Consider the following 24,093-nt stretch of genomic DNA (forward strand, 5'->3'; position numbering starts at 1 on the left):
ACATTAGGGTTAAAGTCAAAATACTGACCGAAGAAATAAATCAGTACATTTTGCTCTGTATAGATAAAATGGAGATGAAATTTACTGTGAAAATGCTTTGTTGTGTAGCACTTCGCCCCCAATGCGACTTTGACGCTAATTTCAAAAACATCATTTTAATACACGTACCAAACAATTGTTGATAGGTTGTACTTGAATAACTGCAACTAAGTAACATGAGTATGATATCACACATGTTTTTTTTTGTCAGTAATTGTGCAATGAGCCAGGTCTCCAATTTGCGCCGTATTCGTGCTGCCCCGTCGCTTATATTGTTGTAATGCGCTCAATTTTTTTGAATGAAATAAGTGTAGGATTCAATCTTCACTTTTGACCGATTGGTTTTGTTCTATTTTCGAGCAGTGGACTGTTAGATGTTTTCTCTCGCACAACAAAACTTTATTGCTTTTGGAGTGGTGTTGACGCACGCAAAAAGGGAAGAACAACCGTGCATAAGTTTTGTAACGTTGCTCAAATGTTTCATCATTAGACGCAATACTTTTGATACACTTTTTGTATTTTTTGATCGTCGATGTGAACTTTTCAATGTTTTAGTGTTGATTGTCAATAAATGTTGACCAATGAACTTGCCTCCATCTTTTATAGTCGCTTTATTTTTACCTTGCTGCCCATTCAAATAGGTCAAAAGTCAAGTATATCGTCAATGGCACTGAAAGATTCAAGGGAAAAAATCCATTCATTTTCCATTGAACTTTTATAAAGTATATCTTTGCAAAAATGGAGTTGACTCGAAACAATGTTAACAACCATTTATTAAGCCAGGTGTGGAGAAAGTGTCGGTTACCATGGCAACCCGCCTCGCCGAACGGAGCCCAAGCGAGAAGGAGGAGAGAAGCGGTGGCGGAGGAGGAGGAGAAAGGAGGTGGAGGAGGGACAAATTGGCCTCTGTTTGAGGGGAGGAGAGGCCGAGGTGGACGTGGCGGCTCCGCCGAGGTTGGCCACAAGTCGCGGGAGGCCAGCGGAGCCGAAGCAGCCATGACGCGGAACGCCCGCAGGTAAGAACCGCACAAGAGGCCCCCGCGGTCGCCGCCATTAGGCTCTCACAACCGGCCGGCAAGCAGGCCTCCTCCGTTAGGCCCTCCTCTCTCCGCTCCGCATTCGTACCACCGCCGTCGTCATCTGACCTGCTTCGGCCCCAGCTGTCAGCCACCCCCCGCTGCGCCCACACGCCGTGCGTAATGCGACAATAAGCACGGGGGAGCCCGGGCCCCCCTTCGGCGCTACCTCCTTCCCGCTCTCGTTCACTTTCTCCGGGATGCTACTTAGCTTAGCCTAGCTTATTTTAGCATGCCGAAGCGCCGACAAACAAGATGGCCACCGGCTAGCTAAGTTGCTAACTGCTTAGCCTTGGCGCCTCCCGCTCTTTGTGTTCGCCCATAGACTTTCCTCGCCTCCTCCTTCTCTATTTTCTCCCCGCGAGTCAAAAGTCGGCTCGCACGTCATAAACTGTCCCTCCGTGTGTCGCTTTCCACATACTATAATGAACCTTAGCCGCCATGTTCTCCCTCTTCCTTTTGGGCCGCATTCCTGCACTCGCCCGGCGGATTCGCGTGGCAACCTAAACCCTCCTCGTTGCATGGCATATATTTCAAAAGTTTCAATTCAACCCTGTAAATGGAACGAAATGGCAAAGTTTGTCATTGAATGCATTTGCCATAAGCAACTCTTATGAACTCACAAGAAAAGTTCATATGAAGTTGAAGCACAAACAAAAAAACTCATGTATTTTTTGTCAAAATTAGGGGGCGCTCATGCCATCACCCTTACGTGTAAGCTTCTATTTATCTAACATTAGGCAACATATTCCTGTGTGCCATGAACCATGATGTACATTCACTAATGCAACAAAAGGCAATATGCTTACAGACACTGCAATTGCCTTAGCCCCAAATTCAATAGCATTAAACCCAGTGGTGACCACAATATGGCCCGTGGGCCACCTGCGTCCTGCTGCCACTGTTGTTTCAAATGTACTTTTGTACTCCGGATGCACCAGTACAGATTTTTATTTTCAGATGCTTTATTGAAATTGAACCGGAATCATCGCCCACTAATGACTTTCGTTGTCTACCCAGGCCGCCATTGGGACGGCGCGGGTGGTGACGTCTGGTCGTCAGACGAAACCCGTGGCACCGGGTCCTACCATTGGCCAAGTCTGGACTCCTCCCCCTCGCAAGAAACGTCCAGCGCCCAGGTCTCGGGGGCGGAGCAGATTGACGTAACGCTCCGCCCCTCGCCATGACGGATTCGGAGGCCGAGTGTTTGAGCCTGAGTCTGGCCTCGGAGGGCGGTTCGCCCCTAGACCCGGGCGGCCACCCCTCGTTGGCCCTCCTTTCGTCGGAAGGACCCGCCCCCACGCTGAGTTCGCTGGCGGCCGAGGTGGCCGAGCCGTTGGTCATGCTGTCGTGCGTCAAGACGGAGCCCGAAGACCTGGACGACCTGGAGCGACTGGAGCCCGTACGCACCGTGGACTTGTCCGAGATCCAGTCGCTGTCCACTGCCGAACTGGGCCGCGAGCAGATTAAGATGGAGATCAGCGGCCTGGAATACATCAAGGCCGAGCATCAGCGCGCCGACCTGGATCATCAGCTGGACCCCTTCCGCCACTCAGACGACATGGACTACAAGTCACACTACGAGAGCGGCTACGTGTTTGATTACATCTCACAGGTATGGCTTGCCTTTTTCCACCCGCTAAAATAAAAATGCATTCAACTGAAATGTGCTCTCATTTGTGGCAGGTGAGCGACTCGCTGGACTACATCAAGTCGGACCACCACGTGGATCTTCAGTGTTACTACGCGGCGGAGCTGGGCGAGCCGGACCCCGTGGCGCCGTTGTTGGCGGCGCCGACGCACAATGCCTTGGAGTCCATCCACATGGCGGAACTGCGCAGCGAGCTCAACAAGCTGCGACCCGATTCGCTACTCTTGCTGGACGGGGTGACCAAACCCGAAGGCGAATTCCCGTATCAGGCCGAGGAGACCAAGGCGGCGGCCGCGGGCTCGGCTAAAGGTCCGCCGCCGAGGAGGCCGCGCAACATGCTGGGCGAGAAGCCCTTCTCGTGCACGCAGTGCGGCAAAAACTTCAGCACGCTGGGCAACCTGAAGACGCACCAGCGCATCCACACGGGCGAGCGGCCGTACTCGTGCGCGCAGTGCGGCAAGAGTTTCGGCCAGGCGGGCAACCTCAAGCGCCACCAGCTCATCCACACGGGCCAAAAGCCCTACGTGTGCACCCACTGCCCAAAAGGCTTCACCAAGGCCGACGACCTGCGCGCCCACCAGCGGCTGCACACGGGCGAGCGGCCCTTCGCCTGCCCCGTCTGCGCCAAGACCTTTGGCCAGGCCAAGGAGCTCAAGGCGCACCGCCTGGGCCACGCCGGCGAGCGCCCTTTCGCCTGCCAGCACTGCGGCAAGAGCTTCGGCAAGGAGGCGGCGTACCGCGACCACCTCCGCACCCACGACGAGGACGACGACAATGAGGACGAAGACGACGTGGGCGACGGCGCGCAGCCACGGCCTTTCACCTGCTCGCACTGCGGCAAGACTTTTGGCAACGGCGCCGTGCTCAAGACCCACGAGAAGATCCACTCGGGCGAGCGGCCCTTTGGCTGCGCCCAGTGCGGAAAAAGCTTCGGGCGCCTCGGACACCTCAAGGCGCATCAGCACGTGCACACCGGCGAGCGCCCGCACGCTTGTGCACGTTGTGGGAAGACCTTCAGCCAGTCGGGCCACCTCAAGGCGCACCAGCAGATTCACAAGCGGGAGCGCGCTGACGCCCGCTAGCCAAATGGACAACTGGACACCCTCCCCCCTTTTTATCCTCCCCACTTTTTTTTACTCGTATAGCCACCGCTTTGTTACCTTTTGGCGCCTTTCTAATCGTGACGTCGTCCACAGCTGATTTGACGCGTGTGGAGGCGGCACCTAAGGAAAGCCGTTTGAGCATTTATTGCATACAAGTCATAAGAAGAAGAAAAGAATGACGGCAGATGTCGTCCTATTACAAAGGGCAAAATTGACAAACCATTAGCTAAAGCACGACTTACAAACTCCTCAAGCCTCTCAAAGGCCTGGGCAACACCTTTCATAAATTCAATTGTTCAAAGTAAGTATAGGAATTTCCTACAAATCATGTTCACTTAGAATTGAGGCCGTTTTGGGATTTTAGTTGCATACTGATATACACTTTTCTTAACGTTTTTCTTTACTTTTACATAAAAAGGCATTTTTATATTTTCCATATTGTTCCTAGATGTATTGCCTGTCCTTTTTAATTAAGCGGCAAAAAAATGCCACACAGTGACAATATGGAAATACAAATTTCTCTCCTTTCATTACAATCGTAAACATGTTCGAGTCGCCAAAGTATGAAAATACCCAACAAGTGCACTTATATTCCTATTTTAATGACTATGAATGTGTGCGACTAAATGCGATCTGATCAGACGAGACAATTTTCTAATTTCCATCAATCAATGAACCTCTAATTGAAACCAGCTAATTCAATGAAAACTGGCAAAATAACAAACATTAGCTTCAAATTATGAAATGTACACAAATACAGTGTAACATAGGACAACCTTATTTAAATGTACACATTTGGAGAGATATCATCCAGCCTTACGTTGACTGAATTATTATTATTTTTAAACTTTGAATACCCCAATTTTTGCATATGACCACATATAATGCTAAACCTTTTAACCCAGATGTAATTAAATGTCAGTCATTCCAGGTCAAAACTGATTTGATTTCTATTCCTGACAATGGAAGTGCACAAGTTAAGAAATTCAATATTTGGAAAAGCAACACATAGATTTAGTTAACACGGCTTTCCTTGGGGAGTTGCCAAACATGTGGCTAACAGTGTGGTGTGGCTAATTCGGTGCTAGCTAGCATTAGCTAGCTGTCACACTTTGTTACACGTTAGTCTGTGGACTTTTCTATATTTATATACATCTCACTATCTTTATCTAAAAAAAAATTATATATATATCGTACACTTGTTCCATATCAACTTGTACAATGCTGTGGAAGGCGTTTTTTACGCAAAGAATGTTTGTTTTTTGGAAATGGTTTCCAATAGAGAAAAAAAAGCGCAACTTGTTTACACTGATGACATGGCTCATCATGATGACGTCATTCCAGCTTTTTTGGGGGAGAACTTTGCTTTGATCTTGGAGACACCCACAGAGCCGTGTGAGCCGCTGGCTGATCACGAATGGACTCTTGATCCCTTTTTTTCTAATTAGCCAGACAAATGATTACAGGTTAATCATCTCTTCATCTTCGCTACCTTTTTATCTTCTCGCGCACACGTTTTGTACCGGTCTTTTATGATCACATGACGCTTATTGAAAAGGAAGCATCTCTTGTACTGCCAATCAAATATAAAAAGTAAACCTTTTGTTTTTTTGCACTAGTGATCTACTTCTGTCCTTTGCTTTGCCACTAGGGGGTGCTTTGAGTCATCCTCTGCTTTACTGCAATGAATTAATAATGAAAAAGTAACATAACTGTCACACACAGGAACGTTTATTCTACCGACTCTTTATTGAGGACCACGTGGGCGATTTCAAGTAGACGTGAGGGAACCCGAAGTGTCGGTGGATGAGACCACTGTTCCGTCCTCCAACACCTCCTCTACCACCCTCACCACACGCGTGACAGTGGTGATGGAGGAGGACGAGGACAAGGACGAGTTGTCGACGCTGGAGTGGCGGCGGAGAAAAGACGTGAGGTCACGGCGGCAAACGGGACGGGCCTCGCCAAAGCGCCACTCACCAGTCCACGTCTTTGACCTCTAATAGGCGGCGGTACTCTGCGATCTCCATCTCCAGATGTGCCTTGATGTTCAGCAGTGTATGGAACTCCTGACCTTGGCGCTCCATGTCGGTTCGCAGATGATTTATAAGCTCTTCCAGCGAAGACACCTACGAGGCCCGAGGCAAGGTTAGGTCACGCTCGGGTTTACACGCCCATCCGTTTCGCACTCGCCTGGCTCTGGAGATTGAACAGCATCTGGTTGTAGCGATTCCGCGTTTCTGTGAGCAATGTCTCACGCGACGCTTTCTGAGTAACAAACAACATCACATTTTCTCTCATTAAGGAATGGCGGCGCCACGGGAAATGACGCCGACCAGTGCCGCCTGAGGCAGAAGAATGCGGCTTCTCCACAGACCAAAGGTACATTTTCTTCACTTTCCATTGTTTGGTTGTTTGTTTTCAATCGAAGGGTTAGGGTTAATTTATGTGTGTACACAGTGTACTATATATTTGTGTATACATTTTGATGATAGTTATGGTGTATTATTCTACTCAGAAAATCTGGTTAATACACTTAAAAACTTGACAGTATTATCAATATTTGTTCAAATGATTTAGGTACTACTTTCTTATAAATACAATGAAAACATGAACAAAATGCTGTATAGTTAAATGAAATTTAAATGGATTTTCTTAGTTTGTGAGTTATTAATTAATAATATGCCAATGTTACAGTCAGGTCAATATACAAATAATTTGCTTCAATTATGACCGCCGTGTGTGTACTATTAGTAGTGTAGTAGTGCCTTACCCAAGCCAACACTGACGTCTGTTCAATCTCGAGGTCCATAAATTTGCGTCTGACATCATTGATCTCCGACAAGGAAGTCTGCAAGCTAGATTTATCCGTCGACACTTGATTGTTGATCTCCTCCATCTGCACACAAACAAACGTCACGAGGCTACGGACGCACAACACGGTAGCCACAAAGTCCCTTTCTTCACCTTGGCGTTGTACCAGGTCTCCAGGTCATGGAGGTTCTTGGCCACGATGGCTTCGTAATCATCTCGGATTTTGCCCATCTCCATCAACAAGGCCGAGGTGGCGAGCGCGGGACACTGTACGTCCACCTCCGACATGTTAGCTCGTAAATTTTCCAGGTCCTACCCGCGCACACGCGCACTTTGTTAGGGTGAAAGGGCAAAGCAGATCAAGAAAATAGGCAGGGGGGGCTTAAAGACAACCTCCGGATGCTCCCTCTTGAGGATGATCAGCTCCTCCTTGAGACCCTCAAACTGCCCCTCCAGATGCATTATGTTCATGGTGATCTGGTCCAGATAGTTCCGCAGTCCTCCGATGTCGGCCTCCACCGACAGGCGCGTGTTGAGCTCGTTTTCGTACCTGCCGTCGTTGGGGGAGAAAAGAGCGACAGTTGGGCCCGGCCTCGCAAAAGGTGAAGGTGGATCTGGGCCACAAGTCAACTCACTTGGCTTTAAAGTCTTCAGACGCCAGGCTGGCGCTGTCGGTGCCCTGGCGGATCACAGCATTGGTCAGGTTGGCAGCTTGGATCTGAAACAACAAATGGTACATTGAAAAGACAAAGGTTTTGGAATTTGCGCTTCCTTAAATTCAGGGTATTTCTTGTTTTCAGCAAGCACTTTGTGCATATTTTGCCATTACCTTGGCTTTGAGGTCGGCGATTGTGGCTAAGTAGGCGGTGTGGTCGCTGCTGGAAGGACCCATGCGGCTCTCCAGGAACTGACTAATCTTCAACTCCAGCTCAATGTTGGCTTTCTCCAAATGGGAGACCTGGTTTAGATAGTTGGACAACCGTTGGTTCAGGATTACCAGGACTAACTTCCCATTGTCCATCGGGGGCCAGATCTGGAGGGGCCAGTTGGTTTGGCTTGGGTAGATGCCGGGGTAGTGTCTGGAGTCGGGGCCGAAATAGTCGTTGGGGTAGATGCCGTGGTTGTGTCGATGGTTGTAGATGGGGGAGTAGTCGCCGTGGTGGCATGGGTGGCAGACGGGGCACCGGGTGCCGTAGCTCGAGTGATTGATGCCGGAGATGGGTGGGCCCACCGAGGAAATGCGCACGCCATACCCTCCCGCGCTGCCGTAAAGGCTGACGGCCCTCTTGGCCATGCTCCTGGCCATGCTCCCGCTGCCACCCGTAGTGGAACCGCTGTAGAGCGACCTGGTGGAGTAGCGAGAGGTCAGGCTTGTGGTCATGGTGGCGGGCGAAGTTGGAGGTGGAGGCTCGTCGGAGAGTGACGGGATGCCAAGCGATGCCGCCTTTTAAATCCTCCCTGGATTAGTCTGGCAATCTGGGTGCGGCAAAATTGCGGGGGAAGGATTGGCTGGGCTGGGGTGGGCGTTTGATTATCGCCCATGACATCCATTGCCAGTTGGGAATGTTGCCCGGCTGAAGAATGAAAACTAACAAGTCAGGCTGCTGGCTTTTCTTTGGAAAACTCTTGTTGTTCTTGGACTCTTTCCACTTCCTTCTTTCTGCTTGTCCACAAGTGCACATTTGCACGATACACTTTTGAATGGATTGTTTGTAGTCCTTGCAGAAAATCCATCTTACACATCCATTCAAGCCATTTCTTTTATTACCAAGATCCATTCTGCTGATCTAAATCATCAGCTACAAAAATGACATACTTGGATTATTTTTAGAAGAATACTCAGAGTCTGGCCAGTCCAAAACTGAGACTAAGACAAGAACAAAACCATGAGAATGTGGTCTTCACTATGATTTTGGCTCTGGTCTTGTTTTGCTTAATTACTTCTCATGAAAATCATCCATTTAGAGTCCATTGTTTTGGTCCAGACGCAAAGTTGGACATCTTGACAATTCAATCAAAACAAGTCGATGTGCCTTGATTGGCTGGAAGCCCCACCCTAACCTTAAATGTGTTTTTTCACCTGGCCAACCGCAAAGGAGTGAATGAAGAAATTCTCAATAATCTGTCATTAAAAGCCCATCAATCAATCAATCTTGACTGTAAATCTCCCAAATGGCGCCCAACCTGACCAGTTTCATTCCTCAACGCTCTCGGCACGACGTTCCCTTTGACGTACAAGTTATTTCTGGTTTTCCCTCTTAAGCAGTCATTAATTGACAAACCCCCAAGAACATAAAACCAGCTGTCAGTCTGGTCATGAATCTATCACAATACTTTTTTATGATAAATGAACTCATACAGTCGGCTTGAGTCAACTGTGTCATGCATGCGTCTATTAAAAGTGAAAAAAATAGCCTGAACGGGAAAAGAAATAACTTAAAAAGCCAGTTATTTGTATTTTCCTCTTGGAAAAGGAGCTAAATTGTCATTTTCATTTTTCATTGGCTAAAGTAGCTAGCATGGATCAAATGTCTGCCCATATTAACTTGGAGAAAATATATTCAAGTTCTTTATCATTATTACCCATACATTGTTTTCAATGTATTTAACCTATTTTTTTTCTAATGTTGTTTTAACAAAAACTCTAGACTCTATAATTAATGAGTTTAGCCTCATGTAAGTCAACTTTGCATAGCACTGTTGCACTATTTGTGAATGACTGGTGACGTATGATTGGGTCATGCCAATAACAACAACAACAACAATTGCATCACAAAAGATATTTATTGAGTGAGTTTTCTTTTGATCATCTCATCTCTTCTCATATCTCTTCTCATCTCACGCTACTGGTGTTGACCTCTTGCACGATGACAACACCGCGGTTGACTTTGGTGGTGCTGGTGCCGGTGCTGCCGCCGCAAGACCAAAACAAAAGATACCCTTTTAGCTAGGCTACTCAAGAAGAGAGGGAGGAGCAATACGCTTTCCCCAGGTCGCTTACCTGGTGACCTCGCCATCCATCAACCGGCGGTACTCTGCAATCTCTATTTCCAGGCGTGTCTTGATGTCCAGAAGTTCAGCAAACATCATCTTTTGCTTCTCCAATTCAGCTCTGAGCTGAGCCAGCTGCCCTTCCAAGAGTTCCACCTGCCTTTGGTAGCCTTGCAACATGGAGGAGTAGCGAGCTTGAGTCTCGGCAAGGGTTCCCTCCAGAGCCGCTTTCTGTTGGAGCCAACGATTGGCCGAGAGAAAGCATTAGAACAAAGACCAAGCCAAGGGAAGACCACCAATGGCTTACCTGGCTGAGCTCCGCCTGCAATTGGATCTGCAGATTCTGGAAAGTTCTCCGCACTTCGCTCATCTCGCTCTTGGTGGTCTGCAGGCTCACGGTCACTTCCTTGTTGAGCTCGGCCGTCTGAGTGTGGAATTCATTAGTGAAAAAGATGGAGGAAGAGGAGGAGGAGATGTTGTCACTTTCAGAGCCTTCACACTCACCTTGGCGTTGAACCAGGCCTCCAAGTCTCTGCGGTTTTTGGCAGCCACGTTCTCGTAGTGATCCCGGATTCCGGCCAGGACCACGGAGAGGTCCTGTTGAGGAGCGGCGTCCAACTCCACGTTGACTTGCCCGGTCATGTGGGTGCGCAGGGCAAGGAGGTCCTGTGGGCGGTACTCGGGGTTAGATGGACCTTCTGTACAAGTGTGGACTCTCCTACTGGCTTTTTGTGCACCTCCTCATGGTTCTTCTTCAGGTAGATCAATTCCTCCTTCAGACCCTCCACTTGCATCTCCAAGTCAGCCCGAGCGATGGTCAGCTCATCCAAGACACGCTTCAGGCCGGCCGCGTCGGCTTCCACCGTCTGACGCATCCCTAACTCGTTCTCATACCTGAGTACCGTCCAGAAGTCGGTTAAAGAAAATATGTTTTGGATGCAATCAACTTGATTTTTATAAACAGGAGTTTTTTTTCTCCCCCGGGGGTGTTTGAGTCGCGACTCACTTGACACGGAAGTCATCCGCAGCCAGCCTGGCGTTGTCGATGGCAAGAACCGAGGCCGCATTTGTCATGGCGCCATTCTGGATCTTATTCAACAAACGATCACGTTCGGAGATGAGACACACCCATTCAGTTCAATACCCCCACTCGACAATCCCAAAGTGCGGAAATGTCAAGTACACGTGCGGTGCGGCCACGGAAATACGCTCTCTCAGAGTTGCACTCACCTTGTCCTGCAGATCTCTGATTCGCACATGGAAGGCGGTCCAGTCGTGGTCTTGCGGACCGCTTTTTCTGGCCAGGAAGTCCCTGATCTTCAGCTCCAGCTCGGCGTTGGCTTTCTCCAAGGAGTGGACCTTGCCCAGATAGGTGGCCAGCCTCTCGTTCAGGTTCTGCATGGCGAACTTCTCGTTGGCAGACATGACGCTGGTTTCGGCCAAGTTGAAGGAGCTCATGGTCGAGCTGGATGTGCGGACCCCGGAACCGCCCGCCCCACCGTAAACGCTGAGAGCACAATTTTGGGCCATGGTGCTCTGTATGAGAAACTGCTTCTCCCCCCCGGGCCTATTGCCGATCCAGGACATGACGAGACTGAGGACTTGACGGGACTGCGGACCTTTTCAAAGCTCCAGACCGCGCCCCTTTGCTGGGATTCGAAAAATGACAGTGCGACACGTCGGCCCCGGGCGACTAAAACAAACAAACGAGCAAGCATTGTGCTGCGCTGGTCTGGTATGTTAACATCTCATGACATCTCGACACCTGAGTGATGTCCAACAACACACCCCACTGCCGTAGGTGACGGCTACATTCCCGCCACACATCTAAATTGCCTCTGGCAATCCGCTTTCAGATTACAGACTGGTTGTGCCGGTCCAAGCAATGCTAAGGATGTGAAAAGAGCCCAAATGACACCCCAGCGACGTGCCGCACCTCCGACTTAGCGTGTCCGCCCCCTGATATGATTTACTGACATGGCCGCTAGCGTCGTTTATACCATGATCGGTGGGGATTTATTGTTCATCTTTCATTTTTTAATCCTACAAATGATCCCCGGTTCTTCATGTTGCTTTATTGCGAGGCCAAAGGGATTCTGGGAAAAAGGTTTCCGTTTCGGCATGGCCTCCTAGTCGCTCATGAATTATCGTATATGATTAATCGACTGTCAATCGTGGATTCATTGATTACTAAACACTGATTATTCTATTGCCTGTAAAACGATGAATCAATTGTTGGCTGTAATTTTCTTCTGTAAGTGATATGTGCTTCATAGACCATTAAAAACATAAAAATTGACTGAAAATGATGCTTGGGGAAAAATACTGTGCTTCATCACCATGGTAACCAGTCTTTTGCATCTCCAACCAGGATGGGAGCCCACACTTGGCTTTGTCAAAGAGGGATCAAAAACGGCTTGGAAGAACTTCAGTGCCTATAAAAAGGTAAGAACTTGTACACAAGATAAGACATAAACGACATTACAAACATTTTACCCTCATTTTTTATGAATGGGACATCATTACCCATCCATGGGGTTAAATATGATGAAAAAAAACGGTTGGATTGTTACTGTACTTGTTTCAATTTTTATTCAGTCATGATAAAAGTATCTCCTAAAAAGCACATTTGAACAATTCTATCACTGGAAGAAAAAAAATCTCAATTTAAATGAACGTATTGCATGCAATCAATCAGTGTTTGCATCCAAATCAACATGACGACTTGTGTTTTTTAACAATTTTGACATTTTTTTATTCTAACCAAGCCCAAGCGCGTCTCCCATAGTTGTCATACTCGACATTTTTTTTCTTCCTTCCGCTGTTTACTTTGCGAGACGTCTGATTGATTGACAGGCGACATGTCCATGGTAACTCCGGCCACGGCCCCATTCACCATCCAACTCGTTTGGAGGAATTTAGGTGCGCCGTTCCACGGAAACGTCGTCTGTACCCTTATGTGAGGAAACGTACTCCCTCCCACACAAATACATGCTCGCATGCTTTTGCGGTTCGCAGGAATTATGTCGCAACTATTTCATTTAGCGGCTTCATTATTATGTTCATACGATGCTACCATACCTACTTGCCTGCTTTGTGTGTGTGTGTGTGTGTGTGTGTGAAAATGTTAGTACTCAATTTGACTTTTTTTCCGATAGTTGACTTGAATGAAACTTGTATTTTCAATTGGAAACACTGTTAGTCATGTTTTGAATTCCGTTGACATCAAGTAGTACCTAAATACATAATTTGTAACCGCAAAGGATTAAAAAAGGCTTTTATTTTGGAAGTGGAGGACAAAATATTGGAACAGTTCCAAAGTATTCCCTGGGTAGGAAATAAAATAAAATCTAATTTAAAAAAATTGAATATGCTGGTTTTAGAACTAGCAAGACTAGTTTGAAAACATATATTTTTTTGCTGGATTTGTTATGTTTGCGTCCTGGAACACAAAACAACTCAACTTGAAAATTTTGATTCAGGTTTAAGTGTAAGTACGATAGTTTTTGGCATTGCAAAATTTGAATAAAGTTTATCGTAAAATGTGACGGATTTCAAGAGGCGGGAAAGAGCGGTCGCACGTCAGCTTTTATTTGAGCAGCTGCAGGAAAAACATGACAAGATTTCAAGTGCAGAAAAATCACATTACAAAGAAGTGGGAAAAATCTCCCACTTTTTAGATGAACGCGTGTCGCGGCCACAACTCCACTGGTCTTGAAACGAGAGCGTTGCGACCAATCGCGGCAAAAGTCGACCGCCAAACCCAAAAAGAGCAGGACGACTTTGCGGAAAAAAAATAAATTCTGCGTCCATTCCGTCTATTTACAGCCGGCGCGCTTGTGTACGCCAATGGGAAATAGGCCGCCACGCCGTGCGGTCCTTCAAAGTAAAAGTCCAGCTTTAACCTCAATTTGGGACTGAAAGCGACGGCGCGTATGGCAGGTTCAATCCAATAATAGCAATATTCGGCGTTTTGGTCGTTTGAGAACTCGTCAGGAAATCATTTCATCAAATAAGATCTTGAAAAAGGATTTTGTCCATTTTCAATCAAGCTTTTTTGTTGTATTTTCTTAACTGACCATTTCATGTTTTGTGAAAAAGCTTGAAATGATTCAAATGAAGGTAAAGATTGAAAATGAAAATGATTCGTTGCGATTCAAAAGATAAGATGGATTTCACGCATGGTTTCCGCCATTGTAGCACTGGAGTTGGAGGCAGGACTAGACCCGTACCGATACGATTGGGGCAGAATGGAACGCGGGTGGAGCGGTCGCCAATTATTATTATCATTATTTTTGGGGGATTTTATGTTTGGAGCGCTCGTGTTTTGTCTGCAAATCTTTGCCCTTCGATCATTTGATGCCTGCCTACAACTCTAGTGGGATCTGCACTACACTGTAAAAAATCTATTGGAATTTAGCATGACCGGACGTTTGGTCGCCAGTCTTTTGGTCCCTTTTGGTCGCCGGTCAAATGTACGTAGATATTAAACAGTACTTAGATATTAAACTCTCTCTCTTAGATATTAAACTCTCTCTCGTGAATATAATTTTGAGAGGTGGCTTCAACAGTAAACTCTCTGTTACCAAAAGACCGGTGACCAAAAGAGCTGCGACCAAACGTCCGTGCACTGAAATTAATCACTTGCACTTTTGTTTCGTAAATACTGTCAAATTCAAGAAGTTACCTCCACTTAAAGTTAGGTTCGTAAATAAGTAGTTTTTTGTTGTTGTTTTTTTTTTTTTTTTACAGTGTAGCAGTAATGTTAACGGGATATTAGCGCTAGCCGTAGCCGTCGGCGGTACGACTAAATGAAATCATTGAATGTCTTTGTCAAAAATATTCTGGAGCACGACAGCTAAAAAACAGTGACGACGACAACAACAATAAGAATCATCGTAATAATAATAAGAGCAATATTAATCCTAAGAATGACGAGTCATTGCACACCAAGAGAAAAAGAAGAAGTAAACAAAACCTTGCAGCCCTGAGGGTCGTCAAAGTGCTCCAGCACGCAAAAAGTGGCAAAAAAAAATGCCGGTGGGGGGGGGGTTTATAGTCCTAGTCGCCCCAAAATATGCCGGTGGAAAAGGGAAAGAAAGTCGGAAAAAGGACATATTGGAGAAAGGGGAGTAATAAGTGAGATTAGGAAAAAACATACAAGAGAAGAAAGCGAGCTGATGAATATTCAGGAAGATAAATAAATAAATAAATACAAAACAAAAATGAGGAATGGAAATAATTCAAGAAAAGGAGAAGAAAGTGAGGAAAATGACCCAACACAGTCAAAGAGAAAGAAGAAGGGAAAGAAAGTGAGAAAATTAGGAGCCAAAATGGCCGCCACGGCAGTCCTGATCAGCCCAAAGAGGAGGAAAGGGATGACGAGCTCCGTCCCCCTTTTTTTTCGGGGGCGGCTACGAGTCTCTGGGTTCCAGTTTGCAGGACAAGTCGAAGAGCAGGTTCTGGTTGTCGATCACGTGAAGCTGCCTGACGTACGCTTTGGTCTGCAAATGGGATGGCGACGTCTCTGTGTCCGTGACTAGCGTGAGGGGACAACCGTGACGTTAGCTGTGTGGGTGTGTGGGTGGGCTCTCTCTTAGGGATGAGCGGTGGTCTTACCCAGTTGTCCGCTGCGGTATCTGCGGATGCATCGCACCATCTCGGCCACTTTGTGCTGATAGAAAAACAGAAAATGTTTTCATGGTGGGGGACAAAAAACATGGCAACACTGGTGCGTTTTCTCACCATCTTTTCAAAGTTGACGAGCTGACCGTGAAACGTTTTACAACTCTCGTGTAGAAAGGTCAAATCTTTGAGTAGGAGAGGCGTGAAGGGGATGAGCGGCGGCGTCAGGGCGCCGATCAGGTCTCGGTACGATTTGTGGTTTCTGGAAGGATCCTTAATGTGGAGAAAATGATGAGTCGACAAAAAGAAGAGGCTAAGAAAAATAGACCCACCGTGATGTTTTCAAACTGTTGAAACTGTTTCCGGAACTTCCCGGGGAGACCCTGCCCACAAAGACACAATAAAATGTCAAAGGTCAAAAAGGTCGATGCAAAATAGGTGATCAAAATGCACTGTCGAGAGATATTAAAAATGTATTTGCGTTACCTCCCAGGTGAGGCGCAGTCTGCTCAGTGCCGGGTTGTCCAAACCCAGAAGCACGGCCAAGAAGGACAGCAGGTCCTGTTGTTGTTTACAGCTGAAACAGACATTTTATTATGATTGAAATATGGCAGACATTGTGCCCTGCTAACAGTCATTATTGGGTTCTGGCCGGGTACTCCAGTTTTGTCCCACATCCCCAAAACATGCATGCTAGGCTAATTGGATGCTAAATTGCCCCGAGTGTGAGTGTAAATGGTTGTGGCTTGTGATTGGCTGGTCATCAATTCAAGTTGCTGTTAATAGGCTCCAGCACCCCCTCCCCCTTTAGAAAATGAATGTTCTCACAGTGCCGCAATCTTGATGAACTTTCGTAGCAGCTGAACGCGTTTTGGCAACGATTGGCACTGCAGCGTCTCCGTAGCGACCCAATGCTGAACCTCGCTGCAGCGCTGCAGTACCAGCTCCAGGTTGAGGGGGCGCCAGCGCGAGCGTTCGCCATGGAACACATAGCACACAAATTCCACCTGTGGGGTGGCATGAGTTGAGACGAGTTGGTAACGACAGACGCGCGGCGGCGTGTTAGCGTGGTGGCTACTTCGTGGACGCAGCTGAAGAGTTCCCAGTCGAAAGCCACCAGCTGATTGGCCACCTCCTCCGCCGACATGTCGTGAAGTTTGCTGTCACCCGGCGTCCAGTGGATCTCTTCGGGGAGAGGCAGCTGGGGGGCCGGGAAAAATGGCAAACTCGTCATTTTCATGCTAAAACCAGGTGGATATTTCCCAAATGGGACAATACCCAACCTGGCCACCAGACGGCGACACTAGACATGTACATTAACAGAGTTGTACTTCATAGGGTTCAAAATCATGTCATTTTTTTTTAAATTGAAGTACACGTGCACATTTACTGACCAGGGAATCAAGTTCGGAGGGTTGGCACGTGAAGAGGTGCGTGTTGACCCCCAGCGTAGTGAAAACGGCCTCGTCGCTGGGCCGGAACACGGCCTTTTCTGCGGGTGGGACAAGTGGTAGTCATGGTGACCGGGATGTTATTTTCCTGGGTGAAAGGGACGTCGGCGACCGTGAAGGGGGAGGCTCACCTCCGGCCGACGTGACGGCGACCAGGACCAGTTTGGCGGGCAGCGTGGGCTGCTCGTCGCTGTACTGCAGCTTCTCCCGCACCAGTGCCAAGATGTCGCCCACGCGGCACGACAGCCGACTACGAATGGTCACGTACGAATGGTCCGGCGTGTACACCCTGCAGAAAACTGTATGCGCCGTTGCCGTTAGCTTAGCCCACCACTGACAGAACCCGGCTTCCGGGCGTGTCCTACTTTCGTCAGAGCCCCTGAAGGCTTCCCTGGGTTGCAGGCAGGCGTCGATTCTTCGGAAATGTCGGAAGAGCGGTCGCACCTGCTTCCGCCGGATCTCCTTCTCCTCGTTGCAACTGAAAAGAGAGACGCACGGGGGGTCACGCTTGGTGGTGCGCGTGGGCGCGTCCGTCGGTGGGCACCTACGGGCAGCGTAAGATTTGCGTCCAGCGTTCCAATTTAACCACGTGGTCCACCAGGTCGGGATGTCGACTCAATTCCCGAAGAGCACACGCGTACAACTCCTGTGAAGACATGAGCGATCGTCACCTGGATCGCTCCTGCCAGGTGGTTCTTTTGGACCAGTACCTTGGGAAACTTGTCCCCCTCCTCCTGTAAGAGTTCCCGGTACGTTTCCAGGTAGCGGAAGGCCACGCCGAGCACGGCCCGCTTTCTGTTCAGGTCATCGGACTCCGCCTCCCCATCCGGCCGGCCCCGCCCTCCCTCTCCCGGCTCCTCCCCATCATCCCCTGCTTCTTCCAGGCAGAACCTGAGCAAGGAGTGTCAAGGATGCAAAAAGACATGATTTTAAGAGGCATTGAATAGAAAAGACAAAACGTCGATCGATGTCAATCAGTCTTTAAGTTGAAGGCTTAAGGATACTGCTGTAGTAGAACTTGCTGCAAGGTATCGGAAGTCAGGAAGATGGAGTGCGTCAACATGAAGTCATCCAGCAACGTCTCTGCAAGCACAAAGAAAAATTCACATTTGCAAGAAATGTATATTCCATACAAATGAGGCCTTCAAATACACCAATATACCCAACGAACAATTTGGAGCAAGACCACCTCCAGCCCTCCCAGTCCCAAATGTCTTGGACTTCTACCCTCATCGATGGCACTGAAATACGATGCCGACTTTCCCCTTCCAAATGGATTAGATGTCTATACATGTCAATGGCAACTAAAAAGTTAGCATTTGAAAATGCACGTGTGTGTGTGGGCGGAGGCTAACGTGCTGCAGTAGACGCCACCACACCAACTAACGTTGAAAAGCTAGTCAATCGTCTTCGCGCCATCCAATTGGCTTTCGGCAGGAAGTTGCAGAGTTTTGTTGGAAAACAAGAATCCGTTTTAGTGTGTGTGTGTGTGTGTGTTGAACATTCCTGCACAAACAGGCATGAACACACCATTGGCTATTATAATCACTGCAGCGATTATGTAAGCACGCGCACACACAAACGGTTTTGCACAAACACACACGTCTCAACTGGTTTTTGCACACCCCCGTGGCGCCTTTTCTAAGCATTATACCTTGATTTTCAATGCAATGGAATTCAGGTTCACTTTTTGAACGTATACGCTGTCAAAGTCGTCCAATCCAGTTGGACTGGGAGGGTTTGCAGTGAGTGAGCTAGCAACAAGCGTTAGCTCAGTCAATTTAGTTATTTGGGAGTTAACTAATCTGCCGACATTGAGGGTGCTAGAGACCTAATTATTTTAAAGTGGGAGGAATGAGTTAAGCTGTTCATTCACTAACTCATGCATGAACTATTTTGTTGTTGTGAGTTAACTCATTTGCCGTCATGGTTGGTGACAGGCGTCCAATCCTTTTCAAATGGCACTGAATGAGTGAATTAATTTACTGGCATTGGATAGGCAATAGACATCCAATCCTTTTAAAGTGTGAGGGTTTGATTTCAATGAATTCACTTCTTACAATTGATGTTATTCTTTGCTCATATGCTAACTTGTTGGCGAGCATTGATAGCAACAGAAGTCCAATCAATTTCAACTGGGACGGTTGACACGAGTCACTTATAAGTTAACTCACATGTGAGCAATGTTCCGATTGGCCGGCAACAAGTCTTCATCCCGCATTTCTCACCTGTGCAGTTGATGTAGCGTTTCCCCGCCACGCCGTCCAGCACGGCGAGCATGATGTTTTCCGGCGTGTCGGCGTGAATGGCGCCCCCCCCGGAAGCCGCCCCCGATCCCCCGTAGCCGCCGCCCACGTTTTCCGCCGCCAGGCTGGCTTCGGAGCTCTGCTCATCGCTGGACAAGGACGGGCTGCGCACGTCTCCGCAGGCCGAACCGTTGAGCGAGGCGGCCGCCGGCGGCCAGGGGGGGGCTTCCTCGCTATCGGGGCTGGGTAGGGGGATGAGAAATTTCAACGGTGAAAGGTCAGCCGCAAACGGCGACGACGACGACGCTGCGGCGCTATCTTGGAATGCAAAATGACGTGCAGCCTACATTGAAATTGCAACGTCAATTTCCCGACACTTGCCATGTCATCGAATTTGAACCATTGCAGCCTGACGTTCATGAATTTCCAATCAATTTGTGCAAATGCTATGTTTTTTTTTTTTAACCTGATCGAGGCAGCAAAAAGGATGCTCTTGACGTCACCCTGTTCCGCGCGTTGCGTAACGACGGCGGCCCCCGCAGAAGCCCCCTCAACACCCCCCCCCCCCCTCCCCCTACACACACACATACACCTCCGCTCCGTACCTGAAGACCTCACGGGCCTGCTGCCCCCCTTCCGGAGAAGGCTCCCTGAAGAAGGGAACTACCCGCGAGAGACTAGCCCTCCGCCGGGACGCGGCGTTCCCTCCGCCGGCCTTGTCCGCTCCTCCTCCTCCTCCTCCAGCGCCAGGTCCTCCCGCTCCTCCCGCTCCTCCCGGTCCTCCTCCGGCTCGGCCGAGCGCGCTCGTCTGCTTCTTAAGGAACTTCTCGAGCGGCTTCATCCCCGCCGGCATGGTGGGGCGCCGCGGGGGTGGGGGGGGTAAGAAGGACAGGATGGGACGGGACAGGACGGGACGGGACGGGGGGAAAAAATTGCGCGCCTACATCACAAGCGAGCGTCTCCGTCGACGCTTGATGTCCGTCGGATGCCGCAGCCTCCGTCAGCCTCCGCCCCCGCCCCAAAGCCGCCCCCCCTCCACCTCGTTCTTCGAGTAGCTCCGCTCGATGACAAGTGCACGTTCGCGCGGCACAAGCCCCGCCCCCTTAGCCTGCTGCAGTCGCGCGCCCCGGAAAAAGCGTCACGTCACGTTGCGGCCCTGACGTCACTGACGTTTTGACGTCAGGGGCAAGGCCATCAACATGTAGATTCATCACACAAACTGTATTTATTAAGTGGACGTACATACGCCAGATTGTCCGACTTATTGATTGTGGCCACATTTGAGAAACCTTATTTGTAAGCGATAAAATGGTGTTTAATTAGTCTAGTTGAATCAATTTGAATTCAATTGTATTGGAACATTAAATAAATGAAACTATATGGAATTTATCTTCACACTGTATATATATATTTTTTTATCCGAAAGCAGAAAGAAATAGGTCGTCAGAAAAGCAATCTACAAAACTGGATGCATTTCACAAAGGCGTCCCTTTTCACTTTTGTTATTTACAAGTCTGTTTTTCTCATAACTTTATTTAACAGAACAGTTCAAAGACCACATAACGTTCACAATTTGTAAACTTAAAATTAAACATCTTAATATATAATGTCACTTGCAAAGGTGTCAAACATTATCTATAATAACAAATAATAAAAATAATATTCATGTGCAACATGCAGTCTGCATCTAGCTTGTGAGGCTAACAGTGGCGTTAGTTGATGACGTCACGCGTCAGCTGACATTCGCTCACCCTCACATGATTTCATATTTTTCACATTTGTCTTCCGCTTTGAATTGCCCGGGGGTCCTTTTGGGGAAGGCTGATGGCGTTCGAGCCGGTTTAGACCCGTGAAAACAAGTGCTAATAACTAGCAACTCGCTCTGTGTTTTGTTTTGTAGCCTACACGTGTTTTTCTATAGGCGAGCGGTTAGCATCAAGCAACCCCAATTTAGAAGGTAAGTCAATATCATTTAATATCATTCACCCCTAAGTTTTATTTGTATGTAACTTTTTCCCCTGAATGAACAGTTTCAGTGACTGTATGTGTTTGCGAATGTGTCCAAACCATTTGAACTGGGAGGGTTGTGAGCGAAGCCTCTTTTAGCTTGTTTTTAATGAACCAAAATAGTTACTCGTGATATAAAGTGCTATTGTGGGGGGAAAAATCAAGAAAGGTATTATTGTCTTAGTTGTAGGCTTTTTCAATTGTTGTTTTTCAAACTGTGTTTTGATCGCATGGAAGCTACTTGTAAACATAAATTCCATTCTACCAAGTTAATCAAACCTTGTGTTGGAGTGTTTACAATCACTCAAGACTTCCAACATTGGAACAGGTTTTGGGCTTTTGCCCAATGTGCTTTTTTAACGTATAAGAGGAAGTGACACCACGGAACGAGTGACTGTTTAAGCCATTTAAGAAGACATTTTGTGGAAAAGGGGTCTTTGGTAGAGTTATCAAATGTTGCAGTGCAACTGCTGTGTTGTGAAATCAATCTATGTGTAAATTTGCCCTTTGTGTTGTCATTATCAGACCCAGGAAAACAATCGACAGATGTCGTGACATCTTTGGACTCGGCATCGGACTAGCTTCAAGATGGGTCCCGAGGGAAAGAAGCTGATGAACATCATTGTTCTGGGGGTGGGCTTCATGTTCATCTTCACCGCCTTCCAGACATGCGGGAACATCGAGGTAAACTGGGCGCCCACCAATATCCCCTCGCTGATACTCAGCCAGCCGTTTTCTTGCAGCAAACTGTCATCAAGAGTTTCAACAGCACCACTTTTCATGCTAGCGGCTACACCAGGTAAGCATACTAAACCTCAAAACGATTTGCAAAGTCGGCCATTTTGGATGTACCTAATCCACAGCTAAATACATGTTTTGTCACAGCATGGCCATCATCTACGGCGTGTTCTCGGCGTCCAATCTCCTGGCGCCGTCGGTGGTGGCAGTGGCGGGGGCGCAGCTTTCCATGTTTTTCAGTGGGCTGCTCTACAGCGCATACATCGCCGTCTTCGTGTACCCGTACACGTGGAGCTTCTACACCGCCTCGGTGTTGGTGGGCACGGGGGCCGCCGTCTTGTGGACGGCGCAGGGCAACGTATTGGCCCTCAACTCGGGCCCCTCCACCATTGGCAGGAACAGCGGCATCTTTTGGGCGCTGCTGCAATTCAGGTGATGATCGCTAACCAATGTTATATGTTTGTTTATTTTAGTTATTGTTCTTATGATGATTTGCTTTGCTAGCTTACTGTTTGGCAACCTGTACATCTTTTGCGCCTGGCACGGACACGAGCACATCTCGGGTAGGTGGCGGCACCTCAAACGCGGCGCCGGACGGTATGCACGTGTCTAATGCCTGCATGTTTTCTCCCTGCAGACAAAGACCGTCAAACCGTGTTCATCTCCTTGACGGTCATCAGCCTGGTGGGCTGCTTTCTCTTCTTCCTGATCCGGTCACCCAGTGACCCGTCGGAAGCCCCTCTGCTGCCGTCTGACTCTGGAGAAAGTACACTTGGGTACTCCAAAACATAAGATATTTTTTTGCCTTCAGCAGTTGCGCAATTTGACCACAGGAGGGCAGTAAATGACAAAATGCAAAACTTTTCCTCTTTTTACAATAACATTGCCGTGCTGCCACATATATTGGACACATACAGCACTTTTTAAATAGATTTTTCCCATGACCAAAAATGGTCACGCGTCAGCCAATTTGTAATTGAAAATGACGAAACAATTTTAATAAGCAGATGGGCTCTTTTCCTATCGCCCAATGTAGCCGCTTGTCCTTGTTGTGTTCTTAATGGCTCTCCTTTTTTTGCAGGTTATCGAACTGTCACGCCTGCGGGCAGGCGGTGGACGCTTTCGGTAGGTGTCGCACCACAGCAGACGGACAGTGCTAACTTGGAAACTTAGTCATTTCTCTTCTGCAGTACAAGCGTGCAAGATGCTGGTGACCAAGGAGATGTTGCTACTCAGCCTGTCCATTGCATACACAGGTGAATTTGACTAATAACATTATAAACAAATGTTTAAATAAAGTTTATTTGTATTATTATTAAAAAAACATGCACTTAAAAAAATGTAATAAGGGAATATGTATTGCCTCTTTCCTCCAGGCGTGGAGCTGACCTTCTACAGCGGCGTGTACGGCACCTGCGTGGGTGCCACGCGGGCCTTCGGGCCAGACGCCAAGAGCCTGGTGGGCCTGTCGGGCATCTTCGTGGGCTTGGGCGAGATTTCCGGCGGCTGCGCCTTCGGTTTGCTGGACAAACACGGCCGTCTGGGCCGCAACCCGGTGGTGACGCTGGGCCTGCTGGCACACTACCTGGCCTTCTTCCTCATCTTCATCAACATCGCCGACGACGCCCCTGTGGCACCCGAGGAGGGCACGCGCCTCCCCGCTTATATCCAACCCAGGTTCTCATCATCAAGAAAAAAAACGTCTCTCTAATGCATTTCAAGGTCATCTCCATCAAGTCTTTATATGTGCATCTGTTTCTTAGTGTGGGCGTGGCCTTACTCTGCAGCTTCCTATTGGGTTTGGGCGACAGCTGCTTTAACACGCAACTACTCAGCATCATCGGCTTCACCTTTCGAAACAACAGTGCCCCCGCCTTTGCCGTCTTCAAGTTCATACAGGTGGGGAGTCCATTTATTGTTAGCTTTGCGCTAACATGCCACGATGATAAACGAGGGATTGTATGACAGACCTATAAATGTGCCAATGTTAAATTCCTGACGGCAAATGCCTTGCTTGATTTTTCAGTCCATCCTGGCGGCGTTGGCGTTCTTTTACAGCAACTTCCTGGCGCTGAGCTGGCAGCTCCTCATCATGGTGGTGTTGGGTTTTGTCGGGACGCTGACTTTCTTTGCCGCCGAGCGGCGCGCACAAGCCCTGGCGTGCCAGGACCCCCACCAAGAAGGGATCTGATGAAGATTTTAGGATTTTTTTTAATGAACTTGCTTAATGTACACACCAATGACAAGAAGGGAAAAAATGTTTACCACGAATGCTGTTAAAATGTAAAAATATGAAATTAAAATACACAAGCTAATCTTGTGCTCACATTTTTAAAAACATTTGTTCAAGGG

At 48.0% G+C, this 24,093-nt stretch overlaps 5 protein-coding genes across 7 annotated transcripts; 2 read left to right on the forward strand and 3 right to left on the reverse strand.

The window, feature by feature from the left end:
- The first annotated feature begins 867 nt into the window (after positions 1-867).
- Positions 868-5,471, forward strand: LOC144208665 (uncharacterized). The gene is made up of 3 exons (XM_077734622.1): positions 868-1,055; positions 2,136-2,730; positions 2,802-5,471. The coding sequence occupies exons 2-3, from the start codon at positions 2,299-2,301 to the stop codon at positions 3,846-3,848; spliced, it is 1,479 nt and encodes a 492-aa protein (XP_077590748.1). The 5' UTR covers positions 868-1,055; positions 2,136-2,298; the 3' UTR covers positions 3,849-5,471.
- A 126-nt stretch (positions 5,472-5,597) lies between these two features.
- On the reverse strand, positions 5,598-8,089 carry LOC144208666 (keratin, type I cytoskeletal 13-like). Its single transcript, XM_077734623.1, has 8 exons — positions 7,513-8,089; positions 7,319-7,401; positions 7,077-7,233; positions 6,837-6,995; positions 6,643-6,768; positions 6,063-6,137; positions 5,850-5,998; positions 5,598-5,776 (listed from the first exon to the last, which is right to left on the reverse strand). The coding sequence occupies exons 1-8, from the start codon at positions 8,062-8,064 to the stop codon at positions 5,641-5,643; spliced, it is 1,437 nt and encodes a 478-aa protein (XP_077590749.1). The 5' UTR covers positions 8,065-8,089; the 3' UTR covers positions 5,598-5,640.
- On the forward strand, positions 6,165-24,067 carry mfsd11 (major facilitator superfamily domain containing 11). Of its 3 annotated transcripts, XM_077734625.1 has the most exons (13): positions 6,165-6,251; positions 12,046-12,119; positions 20,897-20,953; positions 21,529-21,687; positions 21,747-21,802; positions 21,889-22,173; positions 22,246-22,304; positions 22,379-22,517; positions 22,823-22,866; positions 22,932-22,997; positions 23,118-23,418; positions 23,505-23,640; positions 23,768-24,067. In XM_077734625.1, the coding sequence occupies exons 4-13, from the start codon at positions 21,592-21,594 to the stop codon at positions 23,930-23,932; spliced, it is 1,347 nt and encodes a 448-aa protein (XP_077590751.1). In that variant the 5' UTR covers positions 6,165-6,251; positions 12,046-12,119; positions 20,897-20,953; positions 21,529-21,591; the 3' UTR covers positions 23,933-24,067. The 3 variants fall into 3 exon arrangements, with proteins under 3 accessions (XP_077590751.1, XP_077590752.1, XP_077590750.1); XM_077734626.1 differs by lacking the exon at positions 20,897-20,953 and having other exon boundaries at positions 6,175-6,251; XM_077734624.1 differs by lacking the exons at positions 6,165-6,251; positions 12,046-12,119 and having other exon boundaries at positions 20,683-20,953.
- Positions 9,449-11,204, reverse strand: LOC144208671 (keratin, type I cytoskeletal 13-like). The gene is made up of 7 exons (XM_077734633.1): positions 10,905-11,204; positions 10,681-10,763; positions 10,412-10,568; positions 10,179-10,340; positions 9,982-10,098; positions 9,685-9,905; positions 9,449-9,592 (listed from the first exon to the last, which is right to left on the reverse strand). Exons 1-7 carry the CDS (start codon positions 11,202-11,204, stop codon positions 9,517-9,519), a joined length of 1,116 nt encoding a protein of 371 aa, XP_077590759.1. The 3' UTR covers positions 9,449-9,516.
- Positions 14,717-20,065, reverse strand: rapgefl1 (Rap guanine nucleotide exchange factor (GEF)-like 1). Its single transcript, XM_077734620.1, has 15 exons — positions 19,602-20,065; positions 18,979-19,238; positions 17,755-17,833; positions 17,461-17,641; positions 17,299-17,396; positions 17,116-17,228; positions 16,882-17,049; positions 16,694-16,791; positions 16,378-16,500; positions 16,128-16,306; positions 15,786-15,876; positions 15,632-15,682; positions 15,420-15,572; positions 15,294-15,348; positions 14,717-15,213 (listed from the first exon to the last, which is right to left on the reverse strand). Exons 1-15 carry the CDS (start codon positions 19,847-19,849, stop codon positions 15,089-15,091), a joined length of 2,022 nt encoding a protein of 673 aa, XP_077590746.1. The 5' UTR covers positions 19,850-20,065; the 3' UTR covers positions 14,717-15,088.
- Positions 24,068-24,093: the final 26 nt, after the last annotated feature.

The sequence above is a fragment of the Stigmatopora nigra genome, chromosome 15, assembly GCF_051989575.1.
Source record: "Stigmatopora nigra isolate UIUO_SnigA chromosome 15, RoL_Snig_1.1, whole genome shotgun sequence".
NCBI lineage: Eukaryota > Metazoa > Chordata > Actinopteri > Syngnathiformes > Syngnathidae > Stigmatopora > Stigmatopora nigra.